The sequence below is a fragment of the Pelmatolapia mariae genome, unplaced genomic scaffold (assembly GCF_036321145.2).
Source record: "Pelmatolapia mariae isolate MD_Pm_ZW unplaced genomic scaffold, Pm_UMD_F_2 NODE_ptg000841l+_length_24048_cov_1, whole genome shotgun sequence".
Taxonomy (NCBI): Eukaryota; Metazoa; Chordata; class Actinopteri; order Cichliformes; family Cichlidae; genus Pelmatolapia; species Pelmatolapia mariae.
Genome location: NW_027052518.1, coordinates 1 through 16,869, shown reverse-complemented (window position 1 = coordinate 16,869; position 16,869 = coordinate 1). Strand labels below are relative to the sequence as shown.

Here is a 16,869-nt window from a genome sequence, read left to right as displayed (position 1 = left end):
TGTCCTCGAACCACCACAGCCAATCAGGACGACATCAGTGGGTTGCAAGGTGGGGGTCTGCAGTACTGCATGATGTAATAGTTGGGGCATCATATTGGTGCTGAGAGTGCATGCCATAGAGCCACTGTCAAGCATGGCTTTAACAGACACTTTGCCACCCAGGGTCACATTTTCATAGAACAGCTCATCATGCTGTTTTAATCTGTGTGTGCTCTGAAGAATGGGTCTCCGGCCTAGCTGGCGCTCCTCACAAACAGTGTGTAATACAGATTCTAAATCATCAAAATCATCCTCTTTGGGGGCGATTTCAGGCCTAACACTTGCCCCCTCCACATGTAGGCCATCTAGTTTCCCAGCTGCTGGGTGGCTGATTCAGGCCCCCTCACTCTAACAGACACGGCCCTGGGGCATTGAGCCCGTGTGTGGTCGTCGGCATGGCAGATGAAACATAGCTGATGGGCTCTACAGTGGTGATACGTAGAGTGTTCAGTGTCACCACAAATCACGCAAGGCACAATTTTGTGTGTTTGGGTCCGGGGGACCCTTACATCATCCTTAGCAGGCAGCTTTGCTTGTCGAGGCTGTCCCTCCAGGACTTTCTCTAACAGGGCTATCATGTGATCAAGACGATCAGTAGGTGGTTGTGCATTAAGGTTGGTAAGTGATGCTGAGGTAGAGGTAGGTGATGGTGTAATACACTTACTGCTGCCTGTCGCCTGCTGCACATTGGGACTCACCTCCTGGTGCTGAAAACTCAAGGCACTGACTGCACTAAACTGAGGGGTGCACTTCTGGTCCTTGCCATGCTCCAGCAATTTCTCGTGCACATCAGCAACCGTCCACTGCTGCAGGGGCTTGCACTTGAAAATAAGAGACAGTTCTGAGTCTGGGCAGTGACGGATAAACATAGCAGTCAGCTCTTTTGTCAGATATGCAAAGGACTTATTTTGTCTCTTCAGACAGTCTTCCGTCACCTCCATGGCTCTGTTCAACCTGAGCCAGTAGTCAAACGGTGTTTCACCTGGGTTGGGTAGTGTTGCATAAAAGTCAGCTAAAGGCATGCTTGAACAGACAGTGTCACTGAAGTGCTGCTTTAAGATCTCAAAAATGGGCTCTGGGCCCCTCTCAAGACACACAGATGGCTTACTACGTATGCCCACCTTGACTATCTCTCGTGCCCTCCCCAGCAGTTTACTTAGCACATCATCAGCTTGTTCAGCAACTGGTACCCCTCTTCTCTTAAAAAAAAGTCATCATCATTTCCTCCCATTCCTGAACACTGCATGTATCACAGCCATCCCCTCTAAAACACACAGGTTCTTTAACATCAGACTTTACAATCACATTCAATAGTGAGGGTTCTGATAACACATTATTGGCAGACCCAACAACACTGTTTCCCACTCCAAAGCCCAACCGAGATTCAAGACAAGAGGCAATGCTTTCCCCAATAGAAAACCCAATTTGCGTTGCAATCTCTGCATAAAGGTTCTCTTTTGTAGGACTGGTTTCTGATCTAGCATTTTGTTGATCATCACAGTTCACATCAATAGGGCTTTCATTTAACTCAGTAAGGACAGGCTTAGGTGTGGATGAAACTGGAGCTGTCAGCAACCTTGATCTGCCTCTGCCAAATGACTGCAGAGGGGTAAAACCAACTGCCCCCCTTCCCCTGCCAAAACTGGGAAAATCTGCCATGGCTCAGCAATGAGTCTCTCTCTCCTTTTTAAAAAAAAAAAAAAAAGAATCCCACCCAATTGTCTCTAAAGAACGCAGAAAATGGCGGGACTAAGAAAAGCCAGTCTCCCGCGCCTTTTCCACCTTCCAGGAAGTAGACAGCACCGTTGCGGTCGCAGGACTGCAGGAGCTGGGGTCACGGCACCAGTGTAACCGGTTTCTGCTTCATCCTGCTGCAACAGTTCGGCCCAAACAGACTCCTCGACTCTGCGTTGTGTTGTGTTTTAAGAAAACAAGGAGTCTCTGATCGATGCCACTTTATTTCCTGAATGGAAACAACGGTGTTTTATCAGTGCACAGGCTCGCCACACACCACTCCGCACAGCACACTACGGCAGAACATCCCATTAGCATTCCGCTTTAGCATACATGTTTTACACAATAATAAACAAATGAAAAGTACATACAACTGGTGTTGGACATGTGTCCACTAAGCACTTATTACACTCGGTGCCCATCAGTTAATCAAACGTCTTTGATGTGTCTGTACTACTTAGCTATATCGTGTGCGGAGCAATACAACTCACCTCTCGTATGGCTAAGGCAGACTGGCAGCGATTACTGCAGCCAGCCTCCCCTAACCAGCCACACCGAGAGGGGGGGGCGCTGTTTCCCCATTACACTGACATTTGTGGCAAGTGGAATAATACCACATAAACACTGTTACATTAGCCTGAGCTGAATTAACTGTCCTCTCAGGGAGATGTGAGTCGGAGAGCAGGCTGTGCTGCCACACGGATGCAGTTAGGTCCATAAGTATCAGGACAGTTTGTTGTAGTCGGGATGTGATTGAAGTGCAGACTTTAATTCAAGTCATTGTACAAACAAACTCATTTTAAACACAAGGATTGTTTTTAATAGTTTGATTGCAAAAGATTTTCATCCATCACAGCCCGAACTCTAAAACTCGGGAACATCAACAGATGCTGCATTTCCTCCACTGAGATGATCTAACAGACCTTTAACTGCTGGTTGGTTGTGGGTCTCTCTGCCTATGGTTAGTAACTAAAAGGCTGCTTTGTTGGTTTGAGAGCAGGTGACTGATTTGGAGTAGTTTTCTTTCTTTATCTTGAGAAACTCATGAGTTGCTTGAGTGAGGTGTGCAGAGACTTCATCCCTGCTGCTTCTGTCAGCAGTCACATCGTCACTAAGTACTCAAGACCTGGTTTTACTGGCTCGCATATGTGCCAATGCCATAACAACACCTCCACCATGTTTGACAGGTGATGTGGCGCACTGGAAACAAGTTTCTTTGTTTCATCTGTCTGGACTTCCTGTTCCTGAGTGTAACCAGTGGTTTGCACTTTGTTGTAAATCCTCTGCACTTCCATTCATGATGGCATCTCTTGATAGCTTTAGCATATTAAAAAAACACAAAAACTCAGTTTCAAAATGTTGTACAAATGAAAGACCACTATAAGTTCGCCTAAATTGCTGTGCTTTGTGGTCTTGTAGTCTTGTGGAGGTACAAATATACACAAAAGAAGTGGCATGGTGCTGGGACACACTGGGATTAAGTATTCCCTTCCTATGGTTTTGTGTCACGTGAGTTTAGGGGTCCCTGAACTAGGCGGGCTCCAAAGTGTTGTGGACAATCTTCCCTGAAGACCAGTTATTAACGGTCACTGAGTGTCACATGTGGAACACAATCACCTTAAAAGCGCTGAGGAAGTTTCAGCACAGGGTGGAATTAAAATGTCTCTCAGCGTCTCGAGCACTGGTTTGCCATCTCTGCAGTGGATCCAGCAGCACAGAGTGACAGGAAATCCAGGAGTTGTCAGTCCTATTGTGGCTGCTGCCGGGCCGCGGCAGGCCTGTTTGTGACAGCCGACACTCACCGGGAGGAATGTCAGCCCCCACCTCCAGATAAGTTTTGACAGCTGTAAATTGAGAGAGGGGCGTGGGGGTAGGAGGGAGGTGAGCTGCTATTTTTATCTTTCATTCAGCCAGGCCTGAACCAGAGAGAGACGGAGACCCCCCTCTCTATTTCTCTCACTTCTCCAGAAGGCAACGACTCCTTCTGGATCTCTCCTTTCTGCCTGGCTGGAGAAACTTCTGGAGACCCAACCGAGGCATTAAGACCTGGAGACACGGCTGGTGTGAAGGAACATATCTAAACGCAAGCGAACGAGTGCAGACTGTAGAGTGAAGAAGAAGAAATCACAGTCCACGAGGCCAACATGGCTCTGCTGTGCTACAACAAAGGCTGTGGGCAGAAGTTTGACCCCAACAAGAACAAGGATGGTAAGATCCTCCTGCATGTGTCTGCTCCTTTACTTTAAACCTGTTACAGCGACTCTGAGTCATCCTGTTATCAAAGACCTGGAGCTGAAGTGGAAGAAAACTGGGTGTGAGATGACACTTGTAGGTTGTCTGAAGAAACAGAATTTCCTTCATGATGATGATGATGATGATGATGTCTAAATTTTCAGCCACCTTTAAAAGGAGCTCTGCACTTTTATTTTGAAAGGGATCACTCATGAATAGTTTTACTTTAATGTAGTGTTTTGGGACTCGATTCAAATTCATATTGTGTGCACTAAACATGAACAGTGTGTGAACCTGTGATCGTGACAGATTGAATGATCACGCGCCGGTTTGCGTGACATCAAATAGAAGTTGTGCCTGTGTGAGAGAGACGGTCTAGTCTGAGACAGCGTGGCTGAGAGAGACGGCCATCTTCCTTCCTTATAAGGGACACACAGCACCTCCACACTGCAGTGACCCTGTGAGCAGCTGGGATCTCAGTGAGTGTCTATATGCAGACTCATGTTGTCTTTATCTCCACTCTAAAAGATTCCTGCCTCTTCCACCCGGGAGTCCCTATCTTCCACGATGCACTGAAGGTAAACTCTCCTCTTAGAGTCTGACTCGAGTGGGAGAATAAAACTCAACGCTAATCACATGTTTGTTTGTGTCTCCAGGGCTGGTCCTGCTGTAGGAAAAGGACAACCGACTTCTCTGAGTTTCTCTCCATCAAGGTAACACAAGCTCAGAGTCCACGCTCCAGAAGTGTTTGTCATAGTGAAATTACCAAAAACAGAGAGAATAAATTAGGAGAAAACATGGAGCTCTTTTGATGAATGTTTAATCAGGTGGAAGCAAAAGCAGTGGAGTGAAACCTAATGAGAGTTAGTGCCGGGCATTTCCAACATTTATTTTAAACCAACTAAAACCCCAGTGTTGTAATGAAGTATGACACTTTTTCAACCATTAAAACGCGCTTAATCATGCAGGACAGAGAGGTTAGCTCTGAATGATGAGTGAGGGCTTAATTAGCAGGAAATCTATGTTTGTTTTATTTTGAAAATTTGCTGCCCAGTTATCAGGATGAGCATGTTTCATCTTCAGCCCAGGACATGCAGGTGGCATTTAAAGATGAACCGCGTACACAAAGATGTAAAAACCAATATGGGAGGTTGATTTAGCCACTGAAAAAGATAAATACATAAAATAAATACACAAATAATTCTTCCAGACAGAGCGAAGACTGAACTTTTATTTGCTGGTAATAGTTGCATGAACACAATATTAAATATATTGTGTTCATTGTGCTTTGGTCTTTAACGTATGGAAGCTCGTGTCTGCCCCTGAAAGTTTTGCGCTCCGCAAGTTACAATTTCAGGTTATCATCTCAAAATATCTAATTAACCAAAAACTTTGAAATAACTAACTTGAAATTTTGAGATAATTACCTGAATTTTTTACATTTTTGTGACAGAAACAATCAATGAAAAGATCAATGAAAAGTCTCAAAAACAAAAACATGGATACAAAAATATTGTGTACATCTTTCAGCTGATACCAAATACTTACACACTCTGTATCAGTATCATCAGTTCTGACCTGTAAGGGCAAAAAAGTACATTTTTGAAAATCTACTGGATTATTTTAAAAGGTAACAAGATTATGAGTCTAAAATGACGATTAATGTGTTAAGTTAAGTTGGGGAGTTTCTGCCAGTGAAAAAGACGTTAGCAGAAGTTAAAATTTCAGGTTATTATCATTAAATTATGAAGTGGGAATCCTGAAATTTCCACTTACTAACCTGAAATCAAGATTATGGTGAGGGGTTGGTTTGAGATTTCATAACTAAAAAGCTGGAAAATAACTATTAAATAAAAGAGTGTGGCCAATAGAGATAATACAGCTTTAAAGGTCCATCTTCAATATACAGTCTATCCTATCACATAAAATGCATGTTTGATGTTTTTCTGTCAAGATGAGCGAGGTTGGAGTCACTGGTATGAGCTTAAATGACTTGTATTTAACAAAGCAACAAACTAATAAGAACTGAAAAACTGAAGCTGTCACATAAATGTAGGAGCGTGAAAGCGTAAAGTAGGATACGATGAAAAAAAGTACTCGAGTAAAATACAGAATGTACTCCGTGCTGAAACTGAGCATTGTAATAAGTGTTAGAGAGATTTTTGCAGAAAGTACTTTATCAGGTATGTGGGATCTGGAATCTCATCCAGAGCTTCGTTACCTGAGCACGACTGAAGTGACCTGTGTGGTTTTGAACGCAGGGCTGTACCCGCGGGCGCCACAGCAACGTGAAACCCCAGGAGCCTCTGAGGCCCGAGGTGTCGTCGGATAAGGGCGAGATTAAACACGCCGAAGGCCGAGAGATAATCTATCAGGGCCCCAAATCTGCAGAGATGCTGCAGAAGGAGAGACCCAGGTGTGTGTTTGAGATCTGCAGTCAGCTCTCATTTATATCAGCATCCTTCTTTTTCTGATGTGCGTGTGATTGCTGGAGTTTGTCAGGTTGCGTGTTTGTCCCTGTTTGCTTTATCTGTGCAGCGAAGTCATGGGGGGGGGGGGTCACGGGGGTCACCGTGAGGTTACGGCTGGAATAAATAAGTCACTGCGTAACTCTTGTGTGTCAGTCTGCTCATGCTTGTGTATGTGTGTGTTCATTTCTCTGTTGTAACGTGTGTGTGTGTGTGTGTGCGCGTGCACAGTTCAGACGAGCCCATGACCAAACTTCCCCAGAAGGTGTCGGCATCGCTGGTTCAGGCGCTGGAGAAACTGGACATCAGCAAGAGAGGAGAGAACGAGAAGAAAGGTACACAAATGCTCACCGTTTAAAAGAATCACAACAAACATTTACTCCAGGGGTGGGCAACTCCAGGGCACAAAGGCCGGTGTCCTGCAGGTTTTAGATGTGTCCTTCATCCAACACAGTTGATTTAGGCTACATTACCTCCTCAACATGTCTTGAAGTTCTCCAGAGGCCTGGAATCTGAAGGCTAGACTGTCCCATTTCACAGCCTCGAACTTCCGGCCCTCTAATGTGTAATGTGTATGTGTTAGTGCCCGTAGGGAAATGACTCCTCTGCAGAGGGAGCAGTGTGTAGGGACGGTACTTTGCTTAGGGGTACCTCAGGGTAGCCGTTCAATTTGAACCCCCGACCTTCTGATCATGGGGCAACAACTCTACCTACTGAGCTAGCGCTGCGTGGGCCGGTCTTCGAAGGACCCAGCCCACGTAGACCGAAAAGGCTGGGTCCGAGTCACACCGGCCCTTGAGGCCTGGAGTTCCCCACCCCTGGTTTACAGTGTTGTTTCTTTAGGGGTGGTAAAGAGAAATGAAACTTTAACTTTTTGAACTCTGATAGAGCAGCTTTGCATGATTCACAGTTCAAAACAATCTCTGTGCTTCCTGCTTTGAGCCAACCTCCTTCTGGTTGGCTCTCCTTCACAAACAGAAGGGTTGAACGGGGAGGTGGGCGGGGCTTCTGAAGCCATGTTAGGGATGTCTGTGCTGACTGATGTGATACAGACCCATAAGCAGTTTGAAGTCTGACCTTTTTTCTGAGCTCAGTACTTAAATGTTTCATACACACTCACTGGTCACTTTATTAGGTACACCTCGTTATCACTGGGTTGCCTTCACAGCTTCTTTAACTCTTCGTGGAACAGATTCGACAAGCTGCTGGAAACTTTTCTCAGAGACTTTGGTCCATTTTAACTTGACAGCAGCACATAGTTGGCGTGGTCTTCTGCTTCAAGGTTCAGCGTGTTGTGCGTTCAGAGATGCTCTTCTGCATAGTTTGCTTGTGACGAGTGGTTATTTGAGTCGACTGATCTTTCTGCTGAGGTGTCAACAAGACATTTTCTCCCTGTGAATTGTTTTTCCCTGGATTTTCTCTTTCACATCATTTTCTCTAAACTCTAGAGATGTTAGTGTGGGAAAAACCTCAAAGTCACTTAAATAAACTTTCTTCAAAACAATCAGCTCTGCATTGAGACTTTTCTGAAATCGGGTGTGTAAATCTTTAAACGAGGCAAAGTAAGCAAGGCGCCGCACTCAAATCGATATCAGTGAAAGACGAGTCAACGTGTATTGGAAACAGTTTGAAATATTGATGCTACACTAGCAGGTGTTTCTCATTCAGGGAAAAGTAAACTTTTCAGATTCAATTAAAGTCAGAATGAGCCGGTAAGGCTGGTTTATCGTGGATTCAGGAGTGCACGTGTCTCACTCTTACTCCAGATCAGAGTGATACAATGAAAAAATATTAGGAATGCAGTCTCTCACTGCCCTCCACCACCTCAGCAGCAGCTGTGTAAGCTTCACGTCATATTGGATGTGACTGCAGCGTGCACCGAGTGTAGTTTTTTCTAAGTATGTGCTGCACACTTCCAGTTTTATCGAGACATTCCTGAAAAAGAGGGAAAAAAAATGTCTGCACACTGAGAATAATTTGACCTCAGTGCAGCACAAATCAATACGTCAAAACTGCATGCACTCTCACTGCTCTGTTAGAATTACTCCACGGGAATAAAACTTGGTCTTGTTAGTGTCTTATCTCTGTTTTTGTTTTTTCCAACAGAGAGTGAGGCTGTTATTTGCGGGACCCGCTGCAAAAACGCAGGATGCAAAACAGTGAGTGTCTTTTTGTCATTTGTGTGATTTCATGCCTGAATTTGAGCTTAAAGCTGAGACTTAACAACTTTTAAAAGATTCACACTAAAGTAGTCATCGTAATACACACATGTGGCAGTTTTCTTAACCATTTATTACACAACATAGTGGAGCGGGGTTGGAGCTTTGTAATATATAGGATGGTTGAAACAACCTAAAACTTGACCCGGCCACCTCAGATGCACCCAGGCAGTAACGCAGCCTCACTGCTGTGCTTTAGTTTGAGTTCAGTCCATCAATCCTCTGCTTCAGCCTCTGTAAAGTTTATTAAGGGCGCCATCTAGTGCACAAAGCAGGCAACAACACATATCAGCTGGTACTAACTGTAGCAGCTCTTTGTTTCCTCAAATGTAGAGAAAATACACAAAAGTAAAGCCTCCAAACACTTGACTGACTTTTCATATTTACTAGAACTCTATGAAAAATGCTGCTTCCTTATGGCTACAGTATGCTACAGGTATAGGAGGCGCTGTTTGCTCAATGATTGCTTTTTGGTTTTTTAATGTACTAGTGAATGCAAGGCTTCTACCTACTTTTATGGGAGGGTTCTTTTTGCAGCATAAAAATATAAGGATATATGGGATTACTACTGTACTCCTGAGCACAAAACTATAAATACTCTGCTTGAAAATAAATTGTGCGCCAAGACGATGATAAAAGTGCAATAAGACTGAGTCGGTCTGTAATGAGTTATCGGTTATCAAGTAGGCAATTACATGCAACCTGTTTGTGATAATCAGGCAATTAACTGTGATAAATGAGTGAAAATGGCTAATTTGTTGCCATCTGCATACACAGAAATTCATACTTGAATCCAGAGTGTGGACAGAACCTCACAGATCTGAAACACAAATTCGTAAATAGCTGCTGCAGGATGGAGATTTAACTGCCAGATGACATCGGTGCTTGGCAGTCTTGACTGTAAACTGGAATATAACCAGTTGGCAGCCAGCTGAATCCAGTCACCTACTGCAGAAAGACCACTCAGACTGATGGCAACATGCTGGTGATCTGTCTGCATTTATAAATTGGATGGTAGTTATTCGTAAACCTTAACCAGTCTCTCTGAGCGTGATTGCAAGTGTTTGGAGACTGGTTACCTTCCACCACTTGACTTGTGATCAAAAGTGTTTACCCAGGGGTTGAGAGTGCAACATCACCATTGCTCACCAAAGATGGAGACAGTGAGTGGAGAAACTGAGAATTGAGCGGTGACACACACATCGCTTCTGTGTTTTCACATCATTTTGACCTTTAACCCTTTTAAATACAGTAAAACATCACAGTTCACAAAGCACACCAAGCTTTCACGTTCACATTTTTAGTTTACCTTAAAAAATGTGATTTTTTTTTTTTAGTCTTTAATTTTACTTTCAAATTATCTTTGGATTTTAAACCCATTCAGTTTGATCGCATGATCAAACTGTGCACACTATCTCTATGTAGGTTCTCAGTCATCCAGGTCAAGGTAGTCTAAGGACCTTGGAAAGAAAGCAACTGAATAGGAAACACCTTATATAAAAGCACACAAGTATAAATACTGAAACTAGCAAGTAACGCATACAAAGCCAAACAGGTGACAAGGCAAGCCCAAGGAAAAAGAAAAATCCTTAATTAATATTTAATAAGTGTTAATTTAAATAAATAAGTCCTGAACTGAAAACTACACTGGTGCCACTTTTGACATAGAAGGCAATGATATAGAAATGATCATGAACTTTAACCTGCTAGGATCAATAAAAAGTATGAGCCACATCAAGACAACGATGAATTCATCGGATAATATCTTAGAAATCTAAGGACATGAAAAGAAGGCTTACATACAGTTTGATTTCCTTCATGGTCACCTATAGTTGTACTATAAGAAAACAGCACAGTCACTAAATCATCAGTATTTTTGAGATGTGGTGAGAAGATGGATTCTATAAATACCACGGAGGACCAACAGACCAGTCTTGAATGAAATCGAGCCAACAACGTCACTGAAAGGACAGAAATCGAAGCTACTACTCGCCTACTTTGATTGTTCAAAGGCAGATAAAGATTTCCTTGTGTACTCATTTTTATTTAGTCATCGTTTTGTTGTTTGTATCACTATACGGTTTTCGTCCAAAAACCAAAAAAGGTTGTTAATGAAATGAACTCTGATGGGAAGAACTTCAGGAACAAAGGACTGAGTTATTTATGAAGTTACTATAATTCAAGAACGAACAGATGACCTTAACTTTAATTGCTTTATAAGGACCCTGAGTGTGATTTAACAAACAGTGCTGACATAAAAGGGAGCTATCCTTTCACTTCACCCTTCAAGTTCTTTGCCTTTACAATTAAATATGGCTGAACACCGCTTATTGGTCAGAAAATATGACATCGCCCTGTTAAAAATGGAAGAAAAACTTAATCTTTTACGCCTAAATCTTTAATATTATCAAACGCCCCCACAACTGACCCGATGGTCTTTACATTGTGTGCTATGTTTCTGTGTTTAGGTCTACCAAGGACCACAGACTGACATGGAGGTCTGCACCCACCATCCTGGAGCTCCCGTCTTCCACGAGGGGTAAGAACAAAAACTCTACCCTGCCACTTGTTTACCGGAGATAAAAATTTTTTTTAACAAAAACAAGTCTAATCCGCTGCAACAAAACCGTAATTACATTCTTTATTTGCATAGCTCGTATCAAAAACAACAATTAGCTGACTTCTACAAAGGAGGGACGTAAACAAAACAAAACTGAAGGCCGTGCACGCAAAGCAAGAAACATAAAAGCGTCGAGATAAGAGAGTTAATTAAAGATTGGTAATTAAAGCAAATCTGCAACATTACAAACAGACTTTAAGAGTAAATAAACTGCAAGCGCTGCTTTTAAATCACATTAAGTGTAACGCTGGGCTTCCTACTGCTGGGCAGCTTCCTAACAAAACCTGAATTAGTCTCATTTCATGGGGATCACGTAGGGTTGTTGTTGTTTCCAGGATGACACGGCTTGTTTCTTACAAACTGTGACCATTTCTTTGTATTTTCTTTTTTTGTTGTTGTTTAGGTACAAGTACTGGAGTTGCTGCTGCATCAAGACAACAGACTTCAACGCCTTCCTGGACCAGAAGGGCTGCACCATGGGGAAACACCGCTGGGTCCCAAAGCAGGTACATGCACCACCTGGAGAATGTACTAGAGAAACTGCTGGTGGGACACCGGGGATCGGATCAAAGTTTGCAGAGAAAAAGTACAACAGATCTCAAGGGCTGACAACAACATCAAAAAAAGCTTTAAAGTGACCTATTTTTGCGTGCACGGTTCACTTGTTCGTCTTTTTGATCACTATAAAACAAACACTTGAGTGGGAAGATTTATCTATGAGAGCAGACAAAAAACAAGTCAAACTTCAAGTCGAACAAATCATGTTTACCACAAATTCAAATGGCCTTGAAGAGAGCTAAAGCAATCCAAACACTCAAACCAGGACAGGAATAAAAAGGTTTCTCTCTTTCATTGGGATATTTTGATTTAGATTTGATAACTACGATTATCAGCCTTCGAGTCGCTCCTCGGTCTCGCAGCAGTCTGGCTGTGCAGCTCACCAGTGTGTGTGGGTTCACGTGTGTGTTTGCAGGACAAGAAGAAGGTGGCGTGTCGCTATGACTGGCATCAGACTGGCAACAGCGTCGTCGTGACCATTTACGCCAAGAACGCAAACCCAGAGTTTTCCAGCATAGAGGCCAACCGGACGGTGGTGAGTTTAATGCAACAGACAACATACAGCGTATGTGGTTGGATCTAGTATGACTTTGCAATGAGACAACCTCATTAATAAGCAGCTTATTCTAATAATTTGTGGTTTAATTAACTGTTAACAAATCAGGATTCAGCACAGTAACAGGTGTTAATGAGATTTAGCTCAACTTCCTGTTGAGGTCCAAAAATGAGTCATTTATTACAATCCTGTAACCCTTTCTGAGATTGTAATGATTTTTAAGAGGGTCTATGATGCACATGTAGCTAATTTATCAACCACAATAAGATGGCAATGTGTATGTTGTGTATTAGAGAGTGACTGCATTTATGTAACAGGTTTTACTAAATTACTTTTGTACAAGCTCATCAGTGCTTTAACGTCCGTAGGTCAAAGAGATGCCTCATAGAAAAGTTGCACTCATTAACACAGACTGACTCACATTCACTGCAAACTGTCACCAATCTGTCTGCGAGTGAACGCAGCCACCCTCAGCATCAGCATGACAACTTGGTTGCTGCAACTTCTTGAAGTCCTTCATTGTTAAGCAAAAGAAATTTGATTGGTCCTTGTATCCTGCACAGTGGCTGTTCATTGGTGCTAATTCTTTAGAGTGAAGTGAACTCTGCTGACTGAAATAGACTTGACATTATAGAGAAGCCTGCAGGATAGCGGCCCTCGACTGTGTGACCTCCATAAACACGTTTCTGGTGACTGTATGAGCTCAATCGCCAGTTTCAGGTCATACTGAGCATACATGAAGTTAACTTTGTTAATAATAAATAAAAAAACAAAAAGATTAGCAACCAGAGAGCATCGAAAGTCAATGAAACTCAGCGACATGTGGCGACATAGGGTGAAATAACCATTACTGATAAACAGGCGACCAAAGTGACCACGAAGGGGTTCTCGGGAGAGTAGTGTAAATGTGCATTATAGAGTTGTACTATAGTACAACAACCCTGTTGTACTATAGAGTACAACAGGGTTGTACTCTATAGTACTAATAATCACGGTCTAACTCAAGATTTTTTTTCATTAACAGATTTATATATTTACCCATTTATGCAATAAGACCTACACCGTTTCTCTGTCTTCTGTCCTCTCTTTAGCTCTCGTGTCAAATCCAGTTTGAGAACAGTAAGATTTTCAAGAAAGAGTTCCACCTCTGGGGGGTAAGTATCTGCTGTCTGCTGGGAATCGCCTTTCCCACTTACACTTGGTACATTTGAGCTCATGTTCAAAGATCAGTGAATGAACTGAGGTTTGAGGATGGTGGGCACACAAAGCGCCCGACTCTTGTTTGGCAGGTTTTGCTGGCTGTGGTTGGAAAAAAGTATTTAGGAGAGAAAGAGGTAGATAAAGACTTTGTGTCCGACTAACTACGCTAGATGGACCTTTCCTCAGCAATGGAGTGCTGTGAGCACCTAAACATAATCTGAAGTTTAGAAATAAGTAATTCAGTTGCAACTAGATTTTCTTAAAAATATTATCGTGATCATAATCATTAGCATATCCCGTGGTTAGTTAGTTATCAGTTCACACGTTTCTGATGAACACATTTAAACTAGATTGCGCTTGAATGTTGTCCATCCAAAGTTTGAATTTCTCTTACCTGCAGGTGATCAACGTGAAGCACAGCTCGGTCAATATGGTCCCATCTAAACTGGAGATAAACCTCCGCAAGGCCGACCAAGTGGCTTGGGGCAAACTGGAGGACCCGAACTACAAACCTGAACCAGAGCCCGCAGATGACCCGTTCATCGAATCCAACGAGTCGTACCAGCCAGACTGTGACATCGATGATGACGACATCAGCGACTCGGACGAGGAGTGGGGATATGACACGCCCAAGAATAAAAAGGCCGAGAAGGACGAAAATCAGAAGAAGAACGAGGAGGAGGAGAGGCAGAAGTTAAAGAGGAAGGAGGTGGAGGAGGAGATGAAGAGGGCATTGGAGGAGCGGATGAAGGCAGAGGAGGAGAGGAAGAAGCTAGAAGAGCAGAGGAGGCAGGAGGAAGAGGAAGGATATGAAGACATGCCAGAGCTAGAGTGAGAAACTTCAGATTTCTTTGTGGTTTAGAAATAGAAAATCAAAAGAGATTTTTATAAGATAGGACATATTTATTTCTGAAATAATAATTATTAACTACAAACCCCAATGAGACGTGTTTAAATGACCACGATATGGAGAATGTGATGTAAAGACAAAACTGTACCTTCAACAGAAGAAATAAAGTTTTCTATGTAAGTTTCTACTTCTAGATTTATATTGGGGGGGTGTTGTTTCATTTTGTATGTGTACCGACTGGTAGCATTTCACCACTGTTGGCTACATTCATTACAGATAAATAGCTGGATCAATGTTATAAAGACTTGATATCCATCACAAGTCCCCTGGGCTTTAAGCAGAAAGATTAATGATTTTTTCAAAAGCCTGTAATGAATCATTAGCTTATCCACTGGTGCTGTAAATAAAACAGTTTAGGTCAGACTAGCCTTTAGTTTATGAGTCATACTTAAATTGTATTTCCACACTTTGTTTTCATTATTATAAGCCTATTGTACATCTGTGAGAGCAGCCTACACAGTATTACTCACTGACTGGCTTTACTACAGCCAAACAAAGAACATACAGCATGTGGGCTAATTGTTTAGAGCAAGCGTGGCTAGTAAACAAGGCGAGAAAATATCAGGGGTAGTTTTCTGAGTGAAAATGCCTCCTTGATGCGAGAGTTTGTTGGAGAACAGCCAGACTGCTCGAATAACCACTGGTCAAAACCGAGGTATGCAGAGGAGCATTTCTGAACACCCATGTCTTGAAGCAGAAGACTTCCCAGAAGTCGGAGTTACTTATGTCACCTAAGAGCAGGAAACTGAAACTACATTTCACGCCGGCTTGCTAAAATTGGACAGTATAAGAAAAATGTTGCCTCGTCTGATGAGTCCCCAGTTTTACTACAAGAAGAAAGCATCATTCCATCCTGGCTTCTATCAGGCAGCTGTGGTGTTGGTGTACTATTAGAGGATATTATCTAAACACCACACACACCACACACCTGTGTCTTGTTGTTGGCCATGCCGATTCCTTTATGACCAAACTTCTGGAACTTGTTCCAGCAGGGTAACACATCATGTTACAAAGCTAAGTTCACTGTTCACTTGGATTGAGATATGGCCTCCATAGATCCAGATCTTAATAAAATGGAGCCACTTGGGGATGTGGTGAAACAAGAGATTCACGTCCCAGATGTGCAGTGGATAAATCTGCAGAAGCTACAATTAGCTCCATCCTTTGTGCCGCAGAAGCATGTTATTGTAAGAAAAATGCTATAATACAGAAATTAAGAAACTGCTCCAAAAACTAAAAGGTAATTTTAACTATGCACAGACATCAAAGTGATTTATCAAGTGTGAAAATATACATACAGAGAGAAAAATCAAGCAATGACACAGTGCCTGAAAGTTAAGTGGGTAGACAATAGTGAAAATACTATTTAAGTCTTTACCTTTAGTTGTGACCTACTTTGATTAAAGCACACCAAGGCCTTGACTCTTTTCTCAACCTGGAATATAAACACTCGAAGGCGCAAGAGCACCACAAATCACACAGTCACTAAATAAAGCAACACACAAGATTCACACTTCAATAATTCATTTAATCTCCAGAGGGTTGCACTGACTTTGTCTTTGTTACAAACTGCACATGATAACACAATAAAACACCTCGCAACGTACAAGGTCGTGCAACATCTAGTCTGGCTTCCAGCACTGTCTCAATATATAGGCTGCTCAGAATCAGGGGTGCGTTCACAAATGTCATCTATGGAATACTGTTGCACAAACATGGCAGAGTGTTTGTAATCTGTGGATTCATTTCAGTTCCTTTGCTAGCATTTTTCTTTTCAGCTTCACGTAACTCCTTGGGAAGAGTTTCAGTTTGCGACATCAGAAATTTTTTTTAAAAAACAAACCCTATAAAAGAAAAAACAAAACTAGGAGATATTTAATTAAAAGAGCAATAAATAAGCAATTACTTGTCCCAAAATGGCTTCCATATATTATGTTCCCCAACATCTTTGCAGTAATTTTCAGCACAACACAAACCAAATCAAAAATTATACACAAAAATTTCACCAAAAAAAAAAAAGGCTCAACACAAGCTGAACAACTTCTTTGTGTTAGTAGTCTGTAAATAACACTGGATTACATTTTAAATAACTTTGGTTTGAAATTAGAATAAATTTAGTATTACTTTTTTCTTTTCTTTTCTTCTTCTTTGGGATAGCGTACCAATTGGGGTAAGGATGTTTAAATGACATCGCTGTGATGGTAAAATGACACAATCACGAATAACATTGGTGTCAAATGGTGTCGAACTGCTGTTGGAGTAATTGTACAGCCACGAATGTAATAAACATTTGTGTATACATCTCCATATATTCATAAATTTTTTGTGATTGG

The 16,869-nt window shown here is 42.2% G+C and overlaps 1 protein-coding gene across 1 annotated transcript; it reads left to right on the top strand.

Annotated features, from left to right (window-relative positions):
* Nucleotides 1–3,917: 3,917 nt before the first annotated feature.
* On the top strand, nt 3,918–14,461 carry zgc:92429 (uncharacterized protein LOC445063 homolog). Its single transcript, XM_063468724.1, has 11 exons — nt 3,918–3,981; nt 4,534–4,583; nt 4,662–4,718; nt 6,267–6,421; nt 6,705–6,808; nt 8,580–8,632; nt 11,161–11,231; nt 11,716–11,818; nt 12,286–12,405; nt 13,518–13,580; nt 14,027–14,461. Exons 1-11 carry the CDS (start codon nt 3,918–3,920, stop codon nt 14,459–14,461), a joined length of 1,275 nt encoding a protein of 424 aa, XP_063324794.1.
* The last annotated feature ends 2,408 nt before the right edge of the window (nt 14,462–16,869 follow it).